The sequence below is a fragment of the Homarus americanus genome, unplaced genomic scaffold (genome assembly GCF_018991925.1).
Source record: "Homarus americanus isolate GMGI-L3 unplaced genomic scaffold, GMGI_Hamer_2.0 scaffold30108, whole genome shotgun sequence".
Taxonomy (NCBI): Eukaryota; Metazoa; Arthropoda; class Malacostraca; order Decapoda; family Nephropidae; genus Homarus; species Homarus americanus.
The window spans coordinates 2982244-3004649 of NW_024748109.1; the positions used below are offsets into that span (position 1 = coordinate 2982244).

Below are 22406 nucleotides of genomic sequence, written 5' to 3' on the forward strand. Positions count from 1 at the left end.
CTAGAGGGAGATACGAGTAAATTTTAAGTTTTGGTCATCCCTGTACTTAGACATGCAGACTATATTTTTTTCTGATGGTTTGCGATGTGTTATGAACGATTTAGACCTTCATTTCTATCGGAAGTCACTAGTTTTGAGTTACTATCCCCCGTTACTGATGTAAGTTAAGCTAACCTTATACACTAACTTATCATACCCTAACCTAATATATGATCTGTATTTTCCTGTGACCAAAATTTTTTTGTGACAGAAATTCTGAAGAGATAACTAATGTCTTATTGTTTAAAGTACTTAATCCCATGGTTAGAATCTTAAGGTTCCCCAGATAACCAAAACCAAAATAATACCATTATCGTTTGGAATGTTTATACGTACTATGAAATTTGTTGTATGGCCAGCTAATATATCCATTGAATTAGTTTACGTGCTTTGTAATATTTATGTATTCAAAATAGTATTACTGTGTTGCACAGTAAAGCACAATTAATTATTTAATAATGCTTATTTACAGAGTCGATCAGCCGAGAAGGTTGGACAACTGCAGCTGGCTGACTCCCGGTGGGTGGCTCGCCCCAGCCAATGACGTCACAACCAATCACAGAGCTTTTCACAGTCACGTGACTTTTTAGCAACTTTAACCAATATTTTTGACACTTTTTAGCCCAATTTATTTCAAAATATCATTACCATAGTGAATTTAGGTGTTTTCTTTACCCATTGACCTGTCATCTTACGAAAAAATTCCGACCGTCAACTCGTCCATTGGCAAAAGCTATTGTTCATGTACAAGTCTAGGTAAAACCTAAAAATAAAACAGAAGAGTGAATTGTATTTTCCCACAGTATCATTATATTACAGTAGTGCTAGTATATTGATACTTAACAAAGCCCCATATATTACTTGTAGGTAAGAAATTGAGCTATCACAAATGCATCCCTATTGGAACCATCTTATACTGATACCTCATAATATAGAGCTGTATCTTAAAAGTGATCCATTTTACAGGAATACACTAAAGTTGTAAGAGGTATGCCCGTACAATAAAGGGTCATCATAGGGTAATGATGCCTAGTATGTCATAACTGTAACTGAACACAAACTCACCACACATCTGATCATAACATGTGTAACCTTATCATCGGTGCGTACAGACAACACATAGTCTCCAGGTTTACTCTGCGATTCTCGCACTAAAAAACTACCATTCTTGCCCTTTTCCAATATCAGTTTCTCTGCTTCACGGCCGGACAGATGACCATGAAACCACCTGTTAAAATAAATTGGTTAACAAGGAAATGGATACTTACTTTCTCATATTAAGACAATAGTAATGCCATGAAAATACAGGATATTGACGAAAGTACTGTATTTACATCTAAAATATGATCAGTACAAAATTTAATGAGTGATATGAGGCCTTTTGCTATTTTGAAAACTAAAAAGTCGATCATTAATGCATCTTGCACACCTCTCAGTTGTAGGGTCTGCACAATTCAGTGGAAACTTGAGTTCAATGACTTCTCCATTCTTTTCACGCAGCTGACCCTGGTTTTCCATATAAAACTGTACAAGCTCGGCCAATGTTGCAAACTTCTCTCCTCCATATAAATCATAAAAATCACCCATATTCTGGATTTTTATGTGAGTTACTTCACCATTCCGTCTGTAACAGAAAACAACACACATAAATTAGTGGAATCACATGTGAATCAGATATCAACAATAATTCTATGGTAATAGCCTAGGAGGTTTTGGTTTAACCAGCTACCTAACAAAAATTTCTATAGAAAAAAAATATATATATATGCAGTATATGGTATATTTTTTCATGAGCTCACAGCTCAGCCTCACCCACTTTGAGTACTACTGGGTGGTGAGTTGGCGCCTTAGCAATGCAGTTATGTGTCATCTCCACACATATTATTCCTCATTATCCCTCGTTTAGTGGACATTTTGCTTAATGATCATTTTTTCAGGAACGCATCCCAATTGTTAAACGTGGGATACCTGTAGTACTCTACTGTAGTTACTTTAAGTCTATGACAATTCTTTCCTTATGTGGATTCCTATATGTGAGACTCATAAATGAATTTGGTCAGGCATGAATGTTTTATCATCTAGTTCTTTAGCATAAAGGTTAGGAACTCCTATCTTAAAATTTTAAAATTCACTTTATTGAAAATGAGATGATGGGGCCATTTCATCATATTCCAGCAATGACCCTTCTTTACTCAAGTTAAAACTTAACAATTTTATGACCAGAAATTTGGAAGTTGATCTCAGTATGTCTTAAGTATTTCTGAAAGGTTCCAGAACCCATTAAGTTTCTTTTTGGGACATACAGTATTCAAATGGAGTTCCTCTATCCACAGAATCTCCCCTGCAACATCCTTTAAATGGGTGACTGTTAAAGCAGACTGATTATTGGAAAGAGTTGATGCAAACTCAAGGCAGAAAAAATAGTAAACAGTGGAGTGGCAACACGGTAAAGTCAGAAATGTATTTAGAACTTCCAGACCAATCATGTACCAGGGGTATGGAATCATCAGCAAGTCTAAGAAGATACAGTACAGTATAGTCTGGATTTACGCGGTTTTTTGTTTACGCGTTTGGTCATTTACACGGTGCCTTGCCAGAATGTAAATGCTTTAATTACGCGGTAAATTTGGTCATTTGCGCAGCGAGCAGCTGGAGGTCCAGACCGCCGCGCCATTTTTTACCCACGCGGTTCATTCTTGACCATACGCGGGAAGCGGCGCGGTGAGTGGTGCGCATTAGGCCGCTCTTACGTTATCGCTGATGTCATATGACGTATCGGACTGTGATTGGACCACACATCCTTACCACCCACGCATTCCCTCCGCCACTAGCTGTGATTGGTCTAATGTAACATGATGTGCCCTGCCACCAGAGGGTAGAAGTCGCTGATCTAGCCGGGCCTGTCTCATTGTTCTGTCTGCGTATACAGTTCTCTCGTGCCCGCTATTCCCCTCACAATGGCTTCCGCGGGACCTCCACTACCCGAGAAAAACCTTGAATTACCTGGACCAAGCCATGACAATGTGAGGGAAATCATCGAGTTGGGGGAGAAAATTAAGCTCATCCTTGACAACGACCCAGACAGGCAGCGGTATGAAGTGTCTAATAACCTTCTGTCGAAAGTTATGGAGCCGTATATCCAGATCTATCTCGACACCATCAATGCTAGTCGTCAACGTAGTATTGAGGACTTCCTCGCCCACAACTCACCACAACCACAGTCAGCCCAAGTCAGTGATAGTGACAGTGAGGATATCGACTTTGAGGGGTTTGTCTGGGAGGCCCTGCAAACCTCTGCGAGTAGTGACAGTGAAAGTGATTCACCGGAGGGCAACTTTTCTGCCCTCTGCCTCGGAACCAGCCGCCATCCACGTGTGCCAACCCAGCTTTTCTACTAACGTAAGTACTAAAAAACCTAATATTATTGATATTTCTCTTATTTATTAATTGTGTGTGTATACCATCATAAAATTAAGATGTTATTTTTACTACAAGGTGCGTATTGTGTTGGAAAAAACTGGAGTTTGGGGGTCGGCCCAGTCTCTATTTCAATTAATCACCATATGTGCTGTTATTTCGTTTACGCGTTTCTTGTTTTACCCGGACCTCCACGGGTTCAATTGACTGCGTAAATGCAGACTATACTGTACAGGATGTACTGTACTGTACGTACTTTAGGAAAATATTGTTGCCTAGATTTCTTTTTCTGCATACATGTACCAAAGTTTAAAAACTCTAATTAGGAAAAAGGTGATTCTTAAACATTAATATTAAAATAATTCAGACATCCTGAGATCCAATTAATGAAATACTGTATAGCCATGATAGCCTGGTTGTAAGCCCAGGTTTAATTCTTTAGCAATATAGACTGGGATGAATTCATGCATTATTTAAAATTCCTTGCCACAACCAAGTCCCTAAAGATATACAGTAATTAGAAGCAAGTAAAAAGCAAAATGTCATGAGCACCATGTCATCAGACACACAACTCAACCTTAATCAGGCTCAGCCATAGTGTAGTTTTAATTCTAAACTGTGCAGTCGTAGTGTAGACTACACATTCTTCAGATGGTTCCCTGGTAACTTCATTCCATTTGAACAAATAGAGGTAAGTGCTGTGTCTCTGTTCTGAGCATTGTGTTGCGAACTCTTGGAATGATATGCACACACACCTACGGTACCTTTCACCTTTATTTACATTCTATAACAAGAGTTGTATAATTTCCCTAATTCCTGAATCAGCATCTAGCCAGTACAGGGTATTTTGATCTAGCAGATCCAAGATAACTTATACCAGTTTATGATCAATACCTTGTACAGTATTGCATAGGTTCGATAGAAAATCACCATCACCAACCGTCATTTGAAGTGGTTTCAATACTGTTCCGACATTTTTTACTTTAACTCATCATTGGAATGAAAGACCTTAGCCCCAGTCCTCCAATCATTATTGAGAAATATTTCCTGATAAATAACAAGTACTTCCTAAGATATAAAGATTTTAAAGTTTATTATCACATGTTTTCTTTACATTTCCATACCATCTACATACGATTTTACTCGTGTATTTCTAAGGACTTTTTATCCCATGCAGTATCTAATTTTTCTAACCAATCAATTCTCCTAATACAGTACATACATTGCAGGACAGTATACAGCATGCCTTTACAATTAGCGGATTAATTCGTGGCCTTCAATTATTCGCGGAAGACACCCTGGATATACTCAAGAAAGTCTGCAGGTATTACTGTAGTTTTAAAGTCGCTGGCATTTTCAAGGCCAGAATGGGGAGCCCGTTTTTTTTATGGCATCCCGCAAGGTGCCTCTCTTATCCCAGGTGGCTGGGCCATGTGAGCTCACTCCGCCTCAGTGACAGTCCGGGTTAAACACTTGTCTGTTTCGTTCATGTGCTACTCTGCTCTCTTAACAACTGTGCTCCTTGTGCTTGTGATGGCTCCCAAACGCCCTTAACCACTTTCATCCAGTCGCAGGAAGGTGCCCAAACAAGTGAAGAGAGAAAAGAAGATCATGCATTTCTCCAATATGTACGCCTGGCTATGCCTGGCAACGTGAGCGGGTAAGGGAAGTGAGTGACTGCTAGTTAGCGAGTCGTTTGCAGTTGTAACTCTCCTCAATCCCTGCCATATTTCACTGGATTTACTGTTATTAATAGTGTTTACGAATAGAATAGTGTTTAATAGTGATTAACCCGTAACTGGTCATTAACGTTCAAGTATGTGATCGCTGATGTTACTATCTCTGGTCATTCACATACTAGAAAGTTTTCTAAATATACTTTTCCTGTTCCTTTGAAACTGAGTCTAGCTACCATAATCTGTTGGCTGGTGGTGTCTTCTTGCAGTCAAGGCCACGCTTTCTTTTTTTTTTTGTTAAACAGGGATTAGCCCATCCGGGCACAGGTCACTAACCCACACCAGGGCCTGGGGGACAAAAATATAATAAAAATAAAAATAATAATAATACTGTATTAAAAATAAAAACAATAAACAGATTTTTATTTCGCAGTCCTCTATTATTTGCGGATGACACCCTGGATGTATCCAAGAATGTCTGCGCGTAGTTTTAAAGTTGCCGACGCGGCCGGGATAGGGAGCCATTCGTTCTAGAGACAGTAATTTCCTTTACCTGTGTGTGTGTGTGTGTGTGTGTGTGTGTGTATACACACACACACACACATTTACAATACAGGTAAAAGAAATAATTGTCCTCAGGGCAAACACATAAAGGGAATACAGTATACATTTCTTTGTACACAAGTGAAAATGTACCCCACCCCCCTGGTCAGGAAATGTTGTTCGCGGATTTGGTGATTCACGGCCATTTTGAGAACCTAACCCCCACGAATTTGAAGGGCATGCTGAACTGAATTTTATTTACCTGACGACATACTTTTTACTTTCATTAACTATATTTTGTCATTCTAATTTCTTCTTTTGTCTTAAATAAAGCAATTTTAGATGTACGATATATAAGGACTTAGGCTATGATATACAGTATGCGTAGTTGGATTTTAAACATTGTTTTGTAAGTACAGCATGCATATAGCATGTCTTCCGACTTACGTACAAAAGCGTCTTAAAAACGTCCTCAGGAATGGAACCCATTCGTAACAAGGGGAACCCATGTATTACACCAAAATTACCGACATCCTTCATGTTGGGTTGGCTAAATGGCTACGAAAGAAATTTTGTAAGTTTGATCTACATATCAACCCAGCTGGCGCTCAGATGCCATTCGTTTTATAGACAGTAATTCTTACGAGGAAAATATTGCTGTATGGCAACCCAACCAACCCAACTTTAATTACAAAGCATGGAGAAGGAGTGAGAGTAGACTCTCGCATTTTTTTCTACATTTCGATACATTTTGGTGTCTTGTTTAGGAATTATTTGTGAGAGGATTTACCCATTAATATGTGTGTGTGTGTGTGTGTGGCTACATACACACACATAAATAGTACAGATAAAAGAAATAAGTGTTCTAAGGGCAAACAAATAAAGGGAGTATACATTTCTTTGCACATGAGTAAAAATTTTAAAAATGTAACCCCCCCCCCCACCCCGGTTAGCAAATTATATTCTCAGTTTTGTCAATTTGCGGCCATTTTGAGACCCAAACCCCAGCAAATTTTAAGGGCATGCTGTACTTAAATTTTTATGTACATGCTTAATTTTTACTAATCTTAATTGTGACTTCTCTCTACAATACAGTACAGTCAACCCTCGCTTTACGCGGTCCCACATTCTGCGTTTCCACGTTTACGCGGTACCCTGCCGAAACCGGAATGCTCACATTCTGCGGTGCGTGTACCCCTTTACGCGGAGAGCGGCTGGCGAGCCTCGCCATTTTTGGATCCAAACCTCCCGCCATCTCTCCCGCCATCCGCCATGTTGTGTAAGCGGCGCAATCAGGGTGCGCACAAGGTCGCCCAGTCATCAAAACATTACCGAGTTCTTCACCCGCCACCCACCACAGCCGGCCCAAGTCAGTGATAGTGATAATTATAGTGAGGATATGGACTTATATGGACTTTGAGGGGTTTGACAAAGAGGCCCTCCAAGCCTCTGTGGTGGATAGTGATACAATTGATACAAGTGATACAGGTGAGGGCCAATAATCTGCCCTCTGCCTCGGAACCAACCCCCATCCCCATGTGCCCAGCCATCTTTTCTACTAATGTAAGTGTTAAAAAACCTAATATTATTGATATTTCTCTTAATTATTAATTGTGTGTGCATACCATCATAAAATTAAGAAGTTATTTTTACTACAACGTAGGTATTGTGTCTGAAAAAGTGGAGTTTGGGGATCGGCCCGGTCTCTATTTCAATTAATCCCATATGTTATGTTGTTCACTTTACGCGTTTCTCACTTTACGCGGGCCGCCGTGGGTTGAATTAACCGGGTAAAGTGTGGGTTCACTGTACTGTATTTTGGACAATTTTAGTGACTTATCTATACAGGAGGTACAGCACCAAGTATCCTTAAAGTCGGCTTAAGCATTCTGTACTGTATTCCAAAATTTACTTTCTTCAATTCAACAGGGGTTTCAAGATACAGTATCTTCAAGTCTTCCTTGAATATGAAGTACAGTACATAACTGTAAAAACATACAATTGGGAGCTTTAAAATCCAGAATTTTAATTACCTGGAAAATTTACTCAAGATTCCTGCTATTTTAGATGTCCAGAAAATCTTCATAAGTTTAAAAGGAACGGAAATTTCAAAGAGAGTGGTAGTGGCTCACATACCCAAACAAGCAAGGTATTCACCATTTAAAGACGAGTGATGAACAAGTACTGGTATGTGTTGAAAGTAAGGTTACTGAAAAGTACTCACCTGATTTTGCTTAGTTAGTGATGGTTGAAGGACTTAGTTTTAAACAAATTTATAATGCAGATGAGTCTGGCACTTTTAGGAGGTGTTTGCTTTGTAACATGTTTGCTGACACAGAAAAAAATAGTGGCATAGGGCATCAAAGCATCTAAGGAGAGGCTTAATAATCTACCAAGGTGGAAATACTAGAGGTATGCATATTTGTAAACTACTGTACTGCACTACTGTTCGAGTTTTTCCATTGTGCACCATTTCCGTGGAATAAATCCCTTTTGTTGGGTGAGGAATGCCAGTAATATGGGTTCTGACATCCTGTAAATTACAGATTACATTTCTTATTAGCGATAACATATCACCCACTTAATTATTTTTTTAAATTCTACCATTTCAATACCTTCAGAATTTCCAAGTTATACTTGCCATAGGAAACTAAGATTAGCATCAATTTACACAAAGTTACTTACCGTACTGACAGAGTAAAGTCGCCAGGGTTTGACTTGGAGGGACGTGCAAGGAAGGAGCCTTCGATGCCTCGCTCCTTCAAGAGCACCTCTGCCTCCAATCCCGACACGTTCGGGTGGAACCATCTGCAATCATTTTATAAAGTGAATTAATAAAATCAATCATATGATCAAAATAATGTGCCTAACCTAATTCATTAAACTTATAGAACAACGAAACACAATATAAATATTCTTTACACAAAAGGCTGCAATGTACTGTTGGCATTCAATGTGATAAAACAGACAGAAACCAAATGCATGTTGTTTAAAGACCATGTAAAATTTCTACAGAACAAATACAGTACAGGTCATATAAAATTTTTTAAAACAGCATATAAATTTTAAGCATTTATTACACCGCAAAAAAGTATTACATACACTATGTACATTATAATAAACTCTGGAAATGAAGCTGTTGAATCTAATCTGGTAATTTTCATAATGCAGTGAAATGCATATGGTAGTTAAAATTAACATGGTGGCATCAGAGACTAACAATTTAGACATAAAACACTGATCAACATCACTGTGATACACAAAATAAAAAAGGAATATGTAAATTTGATGAGATAATTACAATGGAGGAATGAGTGTACTGTACAGTAATAAGATGGTGAGTAGGTTATTTACATTACCTGCCTTTCAACTTGATGGCGATCAATTCTGGTGAGCGCTTGGTAGCACCCTGTAGCTGGTGGTCGTGGTCAGAGATGCTGGCCACGCCACCCACCACCTTGTGGTATAGAGAGTGGAGGCGGTTCCACATCTTCTGGGTCATCATGATGACTCTCCCACCTCACACCACACCCAACACTCACACAACAAGCCTCTTTGTATTACCTTACCATTAACTAATTTTTCCATTATAATTTTCAAGTTTCCATAGTATCTGGACTGGTGTTCCACCCCATCCATTAATTATATGGTAAGACTGGTCTTCTTATTAAGCACATACTGGGTTCATGGTTAGTGGTTACGAAATTTCTGCTCACTTCAAGTAAACATACCACTTCAGTTTTTCTTAAAAAAACTATCAATACAGTTCCGTTTTTTGTCTTTAAATAATACAGTAATCCTTCCTCAGTCACTATGTAGTTTTCTTTTCTTGTTTATGTGCCCAACTAAATTTTTATTAATTTCAAAAATATATTCATTGAAATAATATTTGCAAAAGACTGTATGCAACATTTTATATTTCTTTCAAAATTATTTTTGCAAATCAAAAGCACATGATGCAGTTCACTTCCATATTTAGCCAGTATCAGAATAAATTTTCTATTCCCATAACTTCTTCATACCAAACTAGAAATATATATATAGTATTATAAATTACCACAACTTCCTCCCTGCATCAACCACAAAATTTTTTTTGCACAGCCAAACTTCTTCATTACATATAAAAACAATAAAATCAGTCCTAATACTAATATCATGTTTAATAACTACCATTATATCTATTTTACAAATTACAAATGGAGATAAAGTACCTGTACTGGACAGTGTACACCTCAAGATGAAGCACTGTACACCTCAAGATGAAGCAATGTATACCTCTAGTAGATGAAGCAATGTATACCTCTACTAGATGAAGCACTGTATACCCCCACTAGATGAAGCACTGTATACCTCCACTTGATGAAGTACTGTAAACTTCCACTAGATGAAGAACTGTACACCTCCATTAGATGAAGCACTGTATACCTCCCCACTAGATGAAGCACGGTATACCTCCACTAGATGAAGTACTGTAAACCTCCACTAGATGAAGTACTGTAAACCTTCACTAGATGAAGCACTAGACATATCCACTATATGAAGCACTGTACACCTCCACTAGATGAAGCACTGTACACCTCCATTAGATGAAGCACTGTATACCTCCACTAGATGAAGCACTGTATACCTCCACTAGATGAAGCACTGTATACCTCCACTAGATGAAGTACTGTAAACCTCCATTAGATGAAGCACTGTACATCTCCACTAGATGAAGCACTGTACACTTCCACTAGATGTAGCACTGTACACCTCCATTAGATGAAGCACTGTATACCTCCACTAGATGAAGGACTGTACATCTCCACTAGACGAAGCACTGTACACCTCCATTAGATGAAGCACTGTATACCTCCACTAGATGAAGCACTGTATACTTCCACTAGATGAATCACTGTATACCCCCACTAGATGAAGCACCATACACCTCCACTAGATGAAGCACTGTACATCTCCACTAGATGAAGCACTGTACACCTCCACGAGATGAATCAATGTAGCCTCCACTAGATGAAGCAATGTACACTTCCACTAGATGAAGCACTGTACATCTCCACTAGATGAAGCACTGTACACCTTCACTAGATGAATCAGTTTATACCTCCACTAGATGAGACACTGTACACTTCTACTAGATGAAGCACTGTACACCTCCACTAGATGAATCAATGTATACCTCCACTAGATAAAGCACTGTACACCTCCACTAGATGAAGCACTGTACACCTCCACTGGATGAAGCACTGTACACCTCCACTGGATGAATCAATGTACCCCCCTGTATAGCTTCAGTAAATAGACAACACTGAAAGTGTAATTAACCATGAAATATATTTCTGTCTTTGAGAAAACTCATTGATGCTACTTTTCCGTCACCACCCACTCTGGCGGGAATAAAAAAAAATATTTATTTTTTCTCCTCTAGGCTTTCTGCGGCTCAAATTTATCTTTCCTGTTGCCCTGTTTCCCTTCTTGCTGATGTTTCCCTTCCTGCTGCTGTTTTCCTTCCTGTTGCCGTTTCCCACCCCCTTTGCCCCATTTCCCTTCCTGTAACTCTATTCTCTTCCTGGTACTCTATTTCTCTTTCTGTTCTCCTTTCAGCTCTACTGCTGTCCTTCCTGTTACCTACATGTTAGTCTGCTCCTTCTGCCACAAGATGACAAATACAACAGGAGTGATTTTTTTTATTTTTTTAACACTGTACCACACACATGCCACCTACTAATACTGCACTTGTGTGCAACCTACTAATACTGCACTTGTGTGTGTCTGTTACCTACTAATACTGCACTTGTTTGTGTCCCCTACTAATACTGCACTTGGGGGTGCCATCTACTAATAGTGCACTATGATGCTACCTAAAAACGATATTCCTTAGGCTAATATAATTATCTTCCGCTCTTTCACTACCACCCTTATTCTTGCTAAACCCTCTGCCACCACACACCTTCAATTTATCAACTTCCGAGAACGGTAAAAACTAGAACTAGGTTCAGAGAAAACAAATATTTAAATTAAAGATTTGTTATCACGTAAATCCTATAAAATAATAGTTTTCACATCGTTAATAACATTTAAAAAGTTAGTGATATAATGTAGCGATCATAATTATTACATAACCAGTCGGCGACCGCGCGATAACAAAGATATCACTGGTAAATGGTAATAGAGCAAGGGTCCGTAGGCGTGTTAGTTGATTTTTTTTCACTTATCAAGACTTCAAAATTTCTCAAGTTTTCGGGTACACTCACGAACGGTTTGTCATTACCATATCTTCTATCTTCCCAAACTTTTACGAGAGATTCAGGAAATATCTACTGTTACCAGTAACCACTAATAACCTTTCTTCCCCAAATTTCAGACTCAAGAAGTACTGGGTATTACATTTTCCATGCACTCAAATTTTCACATATAATCCAATAAATACATTTAATTACACCTGCCATTATACAGTACTCCCAACTTTTCATAATGACTGGGAAACTTTTATTCAATTACGGCACGAACCATGCCAAGCTTCTCCTGTCAACTACACTGAAGACTCTCGTGCTGTGATTCGTTCAATCTTAATATAAATAAGATGAATGCGTAATATAAATGCCTGTTCACACACACACACACACACATTCTCACAAAAATATTTAACTTTGAAGGCCCAGTTTAAAAAAATGAAACTTTAAAACACAAAGGAGTAAAGCTTATGATAACCTGATATTACATCAGCTTTGACAAGACCAAAGTTCAGGTTACAGTGGCGGGAGTAATGGTGTGATCGCAACTAGTCTCGTTTAAATGAGACGACTGTTATCTCCATTTTTTGTAGAGGAGAGATCTCGATGAATAGTGATAGGGAGCAGATTACCAGCAACAAAAGGTTTACCTCATGAGTCATAACGCTTGGTAGAAGCTGGCCTTGGGCGGATCCCGTGACGATTAGGCACCCCAGCTATTTTTCATCTAACGTTACCTAGGGAGGTTAGGTTAGGTTAAAGTGGATCTACACCAACGCAATACTATCGGCAGTGGTTTATCGTGAAAAAATGCTATGGTATGCAAATGACTGTTAATGACATTATACAGTACTACTAAGTCTACTATCAAGTACCATGATTCTAGTAGTCTACGAAACTGGAACAGAATGAAAAGGTTAGATATTTAATAGTTATTTTTCGTTAGTATTTAACTTTTATTTATGACATGAGGAATTTGGCTAAGGATTTTGTTAGACAATTAGCAACTCTCAGTATACTGTAATATATTTCAGATTCATTTTCAATTAAATACATTATCTTACAGGGGTTACGGCAATGGTAAAACGAAATATCAAAAATATTCGAAAAAAAAAAAAAAAAATTATCTTGCTTTTGAATTTACAATTATAAATTTATGGTTGATCTGGCAATGCTGTGGTGCTGTAGGGGATAGAATAGTACAGTAGAAGAGACAACCGGGAGTAGCTAAAATTGATTTGAATCCCATTTACATGAATTTAGGAAAATGTGGGTGAATAAATTTTTAATTAATAGTGTTTATCTTACGTCTGGCAGTGGCATATAATTTTTACCCTGCAAGACGGCTGAAGAGGCTACTGCAAATCGAACGTTGCGTATTCGAGGGACAGATTTTCATGCTGCAAATTCTCCTGATTTCAAAAGTATTGACTCCTATTACATTTACAGCAGGTTTCAATTCTCTGAGATTTAAATAAAAAAATACAGATTAATATACACAATTAAATAATACGCTAACTAAACAAATACATTTAATTTTTGAAGGATTTTTTTTTATAGGGTAAGCATCTTTGAAATACAAGCCATTGACTGTCAGTAACGCGTGTTGGAAATTGTCTTATCCACACTGTGAAAATTACACGTAAATGTTTAAAACGTTAGAGTTGGGGGTCATTGTCGCCAACACAAATGTCAAGTAAGCTGATGACAAAAATGTTGCCAACATGATTGCGTTGGTGTGGATCCAGTATTAAGGTGTTTAACTATCATGTAAAATTAAGTTGCGGGTGCTAATCTTCATGTGATCCACTTGTGCATTATGGTCCAAATTCAGAAAGCTGCCGTAAACACCATTCTTCATGTTCTGTTTGGTAAATAGTATTAACAGAACTTTTACTCGTGACTGTGTAATATCTTGGGCCCAAAAACTTCCTTTATATATATATATATATATATATATATATATATATATATATATATATATATATATATATATATATATATATATATATATGTGTGTGTGTGTGTGTGTGTGTGTGTGTGTGTGTGTGTGTGTGTGTGTGTGTGTGTACTACTACTACTAATAATAATAATTAACGGTTTATTGAAAAAGTTCTGCAGCCCGAAGGCTGAAAATATACATTGGACATAAATGACTTATTACATACATTGGTGGTTTAACAAAAGCCTTCATTAGAGAAAGATAAAGGAACATACAGTGAACATACAGATTATTGTAAGTGTTGAACAGCAAACACGTGGTGGAGTAACTCCCTCCTAGATGGTGTTAGGAGGGGCCTCACGTGGTGTAGTAATTCCCTCACAGATGGTGTTATGAGGGGCCTCACGTGGTTGGTGTGTGTGTGTGTGTGTGTGTGTGTGTGTGTGTGTGTAAAGACAGAATATAGTCCAAACATATAAGCACAATATTTAAGGTGGGGAGGAATGAAATGTGTGCTTGTGAAGATGGACACCACTTCTAGCGCCAGCTTGAGATCACTAACCACTACACCACTATAAGCACAACCAAAGGCAACGGCGTCGCCATAAAACTAAGAATATTAACATATTATAGCACTCCCTCACCCTTATCTGATTGAAGATTACACAACAGGAAATTGTGCCGATATATACTCCACACTCACAGGTGGAAATTCCCGCCTCCCAGGGCACACCCCTAACCACCATTCCCTCGATGGCACTAAATGAACGCAATAAAAATAATGTTTTTTCCCACACTAAACAAAGAATTTGCCACTTATAACTTCAAAGGAGAATAAAGAAGTTGGCAAGGAAAATAAAGATATGCTTAAAGGACGACCATTAGGAAACCCTCCATGACGGAGTTATGCTGGCCTCCCATCACGGAAACGAGGAAGGAAAAGTTTCTTCCCTCCCTGGTACACACCTTCTCCTTGGTTTGATTTGCCAGGAGGTACGGTCTTTGAAGGCCCTTACAACAAGTAGCAAGCAAATATTACTAAGAAAAAAGTCCCCAAGTAGCTCAAGGAGACACAATCATCTTGGTAAGTCCCACGAGAATCATCTAGGCTAGGGAGTAGGGTGAACCTAATCACAAATGAACACCAGCGTAGACAGAAGACACAATAAACGTCCATCGAGCGTAGTTTCCAAAAGCATGTCATCAGGAAGTGGTGGGTAAAGCTAAGCAATGTTGTTTGCTGAGACTGACGCTAAGGGGTAGCCAAATGGAGAATATTAAAACGCACTTAATTTACATTAAATTTACCCTTCAAAGAATACGATGAACTATAGCATAAATTTAATCACCACCACCACGCCCTGAAAGAGAATTATATAATGTACAGTCTAAGAAACAAGTATCTTCCCAAGTTGAACCATCCGACGCACACGTGTGTATGCTGTGTCAGTCGCGGACAAAAGTTCGCTCCCTGTGGTGAAACTGAGTCACGGAAATGAGTCTCCGAACTGACTTATCCTGCCTGTCATCTGGTGCGGTTGTGCTGTTTTATCTCGTTTGGAGTCGATACTGCTTCAGTTTGGGAGGGAGCGAACTTTTGACCCTGGATGTACCTCGCAAACAGTTGGCAGGACTGTGGAAGTTGCAGTGGAACCTAGTTAAGGGGTAGCCAGTTAATCAGTTACACCACTGATTCGCATAATTACTTACTTGCTCCGAGAGCCAATCATTATTGGGTATTTGTATCCGTATTACCCAACTACAATAGTAAGTCCACTATTTCGAACCATCATTTGTTGAACTCGAAGCTTGTATATAGTTAGGCGTACCAACTGACCAGATGTAGTCATGGTTATGTATTCAGTATAATTCACTAAACCGCCAGGTTCAATAGTCATCGGCCAAAGCTGGGAAGGACTTGTTTCTTAGACTATACTAATGCCCACCATGATACAGAATAATCAATTTTGGGCGGGGCATATAACCCTGCGTTTATGAGGATAACTGACAGTGAGGGAGATAAGGAGAGAGAAAGTGAGAATAGTGAGATAGTAGGTGAGAGATTAAAAAGGTGGTACTTAAGGTGGCGATACAATGACAAACGAGAAATGTTAAATGGATAAAAGAAAGAAAAGAATGGAAAAATGAGGGAGGGATAATGACGGTAAATATCTGATGAAAGCAAGAAAAAGGGAGGAAAGATGAGCGATGGATGAACATGGTATATACTGTAGGAAAACAAGAAGAAATGAAACAGAGATTAAAAAGGTGGTACTTAAGGACAAACGAGAAATGTTAAATGGATAAAAGAAAGAAAAGAATGGAAAAATGAGGGAGGGATAATGACGGTAAATATCTGATGAAAGCAAGAAAAAGGGAGGAAAGATGAGCGATGGATGAACATGGTATATACTGTAGGAAAACAAGAAGGTGAAACAAGAATGATAGGAACAGAGAGAGAGAGAGAGAGAGAGAGAGAGAGAGAGAGATATAGAGAGATAGAGAGATAGAGAGAGAGAGAGCCACAAATTGCAGTGAACCTCACGGAGTCATCTAGACTCTAGATTCTAGAGCAGAAAGTGAGTCATGTGGATGACCATGACCCAGAATACGTAAAACTCGCCCCATAAAGTATCTTTAGAGAGGGGTTCGATGATTTTGAAATTGATCATCGCGACCCCCGTTGTCTTGGTAGGTTAGTCAAAATCTTCCGCCCATTGTTATATTGCTCACACAAAATCTTAGATATTTTTTAGTTACCTCGCACCTGCTCTGTCAGCTGCTCCCCCCCCCCCTCTTCCACCTCTTGCTTTACTCCTAAATATCTCTCTCTACTTTGAGGTTCATAAGAACATAATCACTTGCTGAGGTTAATTGGATGTTCTGGATAAGACACTACTCCTGCTCTTTCAACTCCCCCAGTCTCATTTAGCTTCAAGAGACAGCTCGACAACTTTCTCCAAAATGTTCCACACCAACTCTTGGAATCAGTGGTGGTGCTTGCTTCCGCCTGCTGGCAGAAACAGTCTGGTTCACTAGGTTGTCACCAGAGAAAGTGAGACACAAGCCAACTTGCTGGGCCAGGCTAGCAGAAGCCCCCGGAATCGATACCAGGTAAACACCGGGTAATTACACAATTATGAGTGGTTATAAAAGACAAGACTAGCCCAGAAGTTACAACATACGAGAGAGAGAGAGAGAGAGAGAGAGAGAGAGAGAGAGAGAGAGAGAGAGAGAGAGAGAGAACAGGATGAAGCAAGTGTATAGTCGCATACTTGAGTCAGTGAGCTAGATATGAATGATTGAGTTAGTGGTAGTGTAGGATGCAACATAAGTATACTCGCATGTGTGCCTGTATCCCTTACCGGAAAGACAAGAAGTAAAACTGATAAGCGCGCAGCAAATATTCATTATTCATATGGCCGATGACAGTCACTCGAGGCACCAGGAAAAGGTGTAACACTTTCAACACTAGCATAATTACATAGACTAGAATGTACTCAGATCAATATTCAATACTTATCCAGTACTTAGCTAACCTCACTCACGACACGCACGTCTGGTGACCCATCTAAAATGCTCCCTCGACACCTACCCACACTAGTATTAACGCCAAATATCCAATACTGTACCTTGAGTGGAGGAGCCTCTAAGTCTCCCTACCCCAAACACACACAGCGCCGTGGTCGAGTACAGTTCTTGGAAGGAAATGACGGTGCTCAACGTTCCATGATACTAACATTCAAATATCAATTCTGGGATATAATTCCTTTATATTATTGTCAATATAGCCAAGTGACACAACGACCATACAGCTACCACCACTATTCCATTACACTAACTCAGGTGTGATTCGAACCCAACTCAAATACCTCGAGAAGTTGGTTCGAATCCTACTCAAGAGATAATATTACTTCCAGATGTATTGCAACTATTAATATACCATACCATTTCAGGACTAAACATTTTACAAGAGGCTATGATCCGATGGGAAATAAGAACTCTCCAAATTATGCTGTCAAACATAAATTATTTAAAGAATTACTAGACGAGTTTAATGTCAACAAACATAATAAAAAAAAAACTTTACTCGTGTGTGTATGTGTGTGTGTGAAACATATTCAATTAAACATCATCCGAGCGGTTGCAAATCCTGTCGGCAAACCGTTACCATGGCAGGGCAAATATCAAACTAGTGATACAGTTTCTGTAAATTATGGAGTGACCGCTGGAGACTCTCATACCATCGTTTTCCTTACCGCCCGAAAAAACCATTACACGAACTGTTACCATGTCATAACTTGTTTATTTGCTGACCTAGTCACTAAAATGACTAAATGATCTAAATCTACCAAGTTTGATGCAAATCTGCAAACCCGTTCTCGAGTTATTTTGAAAGAAACAGGACCGAAAACAATGTAAATATCACATGGAAATAGTCATCTAAATAATAAATGTGTAACTTGACTGGATTTTCGCCAATGAAGAACACTTTATTATATAGTCAAGGTTTACATGAATTAAAAAAGGGGGACCGTAGCTTTGTAAAAATTACTAAGAATAAAAAAATAGACAAAATACGACATAGTGGACATTCAAATTAAGATAAGTAAAAGAAATAGCGAGATTATATGACAAATATTGAATTAAAATGTAATAAACAGCTTACCGTATATGCGGTAGTGTTATGTATATACTGTACGGTTCTACGTGTTATGTTTCCTGTGGACCAACTGATTACATTTAAGGAGAGTTTCTATTATATTCGATGTCATTATTACGCTTCCTGTTAAGTTTGTTAGAAGTCAGGAGACGGAGGGAGGGATGGAGGGAAATATAGCAAATGTATGAGGAACACTCGCAAACTAAGCAGGTGGAGGAAGAGAAGGTTCCCCAGTGGGTGTGTGGCACTTGGCCGACGACCATACACACCACACAAAAACATGCTGTGGCCTCACCGTGTTGCATCTTTTGCTCGCTGTCCATAGACCCTCACTACAGAACCACACACATATAACAGTCTAATTAAAAACTGCTATATTTTAGGATATTATGACAAGCTGTTACAGACAAATTTATCCGGAAAAAAGGATAAATCCGATTTTTTTATTAATACAATTTTGTTCGTATCCCCTTAACAGACATGACAATCTGTATATATATATATATATATATATATATATATATATATATATATATATATATATATATATATATATATATATATATATATATATATATATATATATATATATATAAACCTTCCCAACAACTGTAAAGGAGAAATATACGTTTAAATGTAGCGCAATATAATGGCAGCTACTTCAACGATGTTTCGTTTTTTCCATAATATAATATCCGTGAACTTCCTTTCTTCTGTTATTCCAACTATGGGCCAATCACTCTGGACAGACACAAAACAAGCCAGGAAGCAATAGGTCCAGTACTGGAACGTTGTTAAGTTGCGCTCAGCGGGTTCCCTTCCACGCTGCCAGGAAACAACAAAAACACTGCTTACGTCACCGCATAACCCTCAGTGTCAGCTTGCACGAAAACCTCACATCAATTGTACGAGTTAGTGACGCCTATTCGAGCGTAATGTATGGTTGGGAACTGGAGGGACTCACGTGATACAGCAACAAGTCTCGTTTAATTATTCCTTCACAGGTGAGGTGCTGAAGGTATTGCGTGAGCGAAACTCATGTGTAGCGGAAAAAAAATAATAGTAATAATAATCATAATAGTAATACTTCTGGAAGGAAAAATCATAAAAACGCTTCCACCCGGGTAAGCCCATATGGCTGATCACCATACACGTACAAGATGTGGAATCTTCCTCGTAACTTTCGGGTTCGATGATACAATGGACCATACGTGACCATACGTGTACACACAGTGAGCCAGCAAAGTGTATAACAGTGCAAATGGGGCGTCTTCCTGGCTTCCTTTAACGTCACATACACATCCACATCATTGCCACACTAGAAAACGCAGTTTCAGAGCCTCCGATTTTGTTTTATGTATATGCCTACTTCTTCAAATGTTACAAACACATTACAATGTTACTTAATAGTGGAGGGAATAGGAAACCAGGAGACGCCTGGATAGTTTACTTGTAATTATATCTGGTCATGAACAACATGCTTACCTTTTTGGGGGCTGCATCGTCACACGGCGTAGCGACGCGTGGAGTGTAGGCGGGGTGTGTGTGTGTGTGTGTGTGTGTAGCTTCCCGCACTGGAGTTAGTGAGTAATACCAACATAAGTCAAAGAGGACGCACCCTCACTCTCACTTAAAACTTAGTCTTTTCTTCAAAATTTTACATCCAATAAGAAAACTGATACCTTATAACGCCAATAATTTTTTTTACGAATAGCTTACACGGAATAGATCTATTAACGATATGAAAATTAAATTTCAAGTCAGAAAGCAGTCAGCTAACCTCCGATAAGACATCCTCTGCTGTGTCAGGAGATTCGGCTCACTCCACACACACACACCAGAGGCGTCGCCAAGGGGGCTTTCAAAATAAGTAGTGGTTACATTTGTAAACAGCAGGGTTGTTTATTGGTTTTATCGATGTACCTAACCTAATCGAACCTCGAGTCAGGTCAGGAAGTGACCTGACTTACACCAAGGGCAGGTAAGGGAGGGACGCTCACGTGTGTGTGTGTGTGTATGTGACCCTGAACACCGCGCAGATGCGTATGCACGCTTCGGCCTCGAGGTGAATGTGCGTAAGACTCAGATTCTCTAAAAAGCCTGCCCCATGTACAGCCACACCTTCACTATCCATCCAGCTCTCTAATGTTATCCACTTTTATTATCTTGGCTCCCACCTGTCCACCACCGCGGACATCGATGAAGGCATTCAACATTGGATCAGATGCGTATCTCAAGCCTTTGGCAGACTCCGAACCCGTGTCTTCAGCTGTATCGAGCAGTGGTCCACCCCACCCTGCTATATGGCAGTGAGACATGGGTTACATACAGGAGGCACCTCAAGGCACTTGAAAACATTCACCAACGTAGTCTATGTTCCATCCTCCGAGTTCGCTGGGAAGACGAGAGAACAAATGCCAGTATTCTCGCTGACGCCAACTGTTGGAGCATCTAGGCTACCATTATCCATGAACAGCCACGTTGGACTGACCATGTTGCCCGCATGGACGACAGTAGACTGCCAAAGTAGTTACTTTACAGTCATCTAACGAATAGTAAACGTAACGCTGGCGGGCAACTGAAAAGGTATAAGGATAGTCTTAAGACAAACCTGAAAAGTGTCAAATCGACCCCCTCACCTGGGAGACAATCACTCTACAGTACACCGTAACGCTTGGAGGATCACCACACGAGGTGTCAATACTTTCGAATTAACCCGACTGAAAACCGAGGCAGACAAGCGCTAGCGCCGGAAAGACGCTGCCGCAGCCCCTCCCGCACTAAATGGAGCCATCCACATGTGCAACTTCTATGAACGACCCTGCCGATCTCGTATCGGCCTCTTCAGTCACCTTAAAACTAACTAACCTAGGTGGCATCCTTTAATAACTCATAAATCATTGTATCGTAGCTGGATGATCGTCATATTCGATTCCGAGTGACAGCAGTAGTAGTAGTAGTAGCGTGTGTGAACCAGGTGACTCGTCTCAATATTACTTGAGCTATTTTACCGTCCGACCCGGCTCAATGGACAATGATGAATCCGCATACAAATCGGGTTCTTCTACACATGGGGAAACTATGAAAAGATGGAAAGTCCCTACCTGGAGGTACTCAATTCTTGTTAAGGGTTTTTATCACTTACATGTGTAAGCGCTAAAGATGTATTGTTTTCAGCTCGATGTTTTTGTAGGTTTCGGAAAATGGAATGTGTATAGTATACTCTATTCCTACATTTTTTCTGTAAGGTGTTACGTAGAAGGGGACGTGCACGCCGTCCGACACCCCCCCCCCCCTTGCTTCCCACTTATTGTCCAACCCAATTCAAATAAGGTATAGTACTTGTAAATTCGGTTTCGACCGCTTCCCGTTAGAAAAATTGTGGCTGCGCCTCCACAAAACAGCCTCACACCACCGCAGTTCTTTAATGTATCGCGAACATATATTAAAAAAAAAGTGCTTTGAACTGATAGCTTGGCATAACGGGCAACAAGTGTGTGTTTTGTCAACGCGAGTGAGATACCACAGCTGTCTCGCTCAGTTGATAGTGGACGGGATGTGGTGCCCTTTGTGTCGCATCCCGTACTCACATACAGCTATGGTTCCAATACTGTAACACTCCTTCCACCGACACTGTACTTATATTTATGTTCTGCCAGAAATAGAAGCATAATATTAAAACGATGATGGGAAACACTGTCACTTACAACAGCCATGCTTAAAGCTATCGCAAATGTCCTACTTGTACAGTACCATTCTAATGATTCTTTGTCATTCTCTCGAAATACTTGAGTCAGTAGTTCAGGGTAATATACAGTATACACTCGTGTCGCTCTACCCACACCGCTCGTCCTAAAATATATCCCATCAAGTGACAGCAAAGGAAAGAGTAAGAG

At 39.4% G+C, this 22406-nt stretch overlaps 1 protein-coding gene across 10 annotated transcripts in view; it reads right to left on the minus strand.

Moving 5' to 3' along the window:
- LOC121880031 (tyrosine-protein phosphatase non-receptor type 11-like) overlaps positions 1-22406 on the minus strand; it is a 118252-nt gene that overhangs the window by 52274 nt on the left and 43572 nt on the right. For 6 of the 10 annotated variants that reach the window (XM_042387012.1, XM_042387014.1, XM_042387015.1 and 3 more), the window contains exons 2-5: positions 9035-9701; positions 8361-8483; positions 1469-1663; positions 1105-1267 (exon numbers count right to left, since the gene is read on the minus strand). In XM_042387012.1, coding sequence (XP_042242946.1) covers positions 1105-1267; positions 1469-1663; positions 8361-8483; positions 9035-9180 — 627 coding nt within the window. In that variant the 5' untranslated portion in view covers positions 9181-9701. Of the gene's footprint in view, positions 1-1104; positions 1268-1468; positions 1664-8360; positions 8484-9034; positions 9702-19995; positions 20028-22406 lie in introns of those variants that run through there. The other 4 variants (XM_042387013.1, XM_042387018.1, XM_042387019.1 and 1 more) reach the window with 3 other exon arrangements.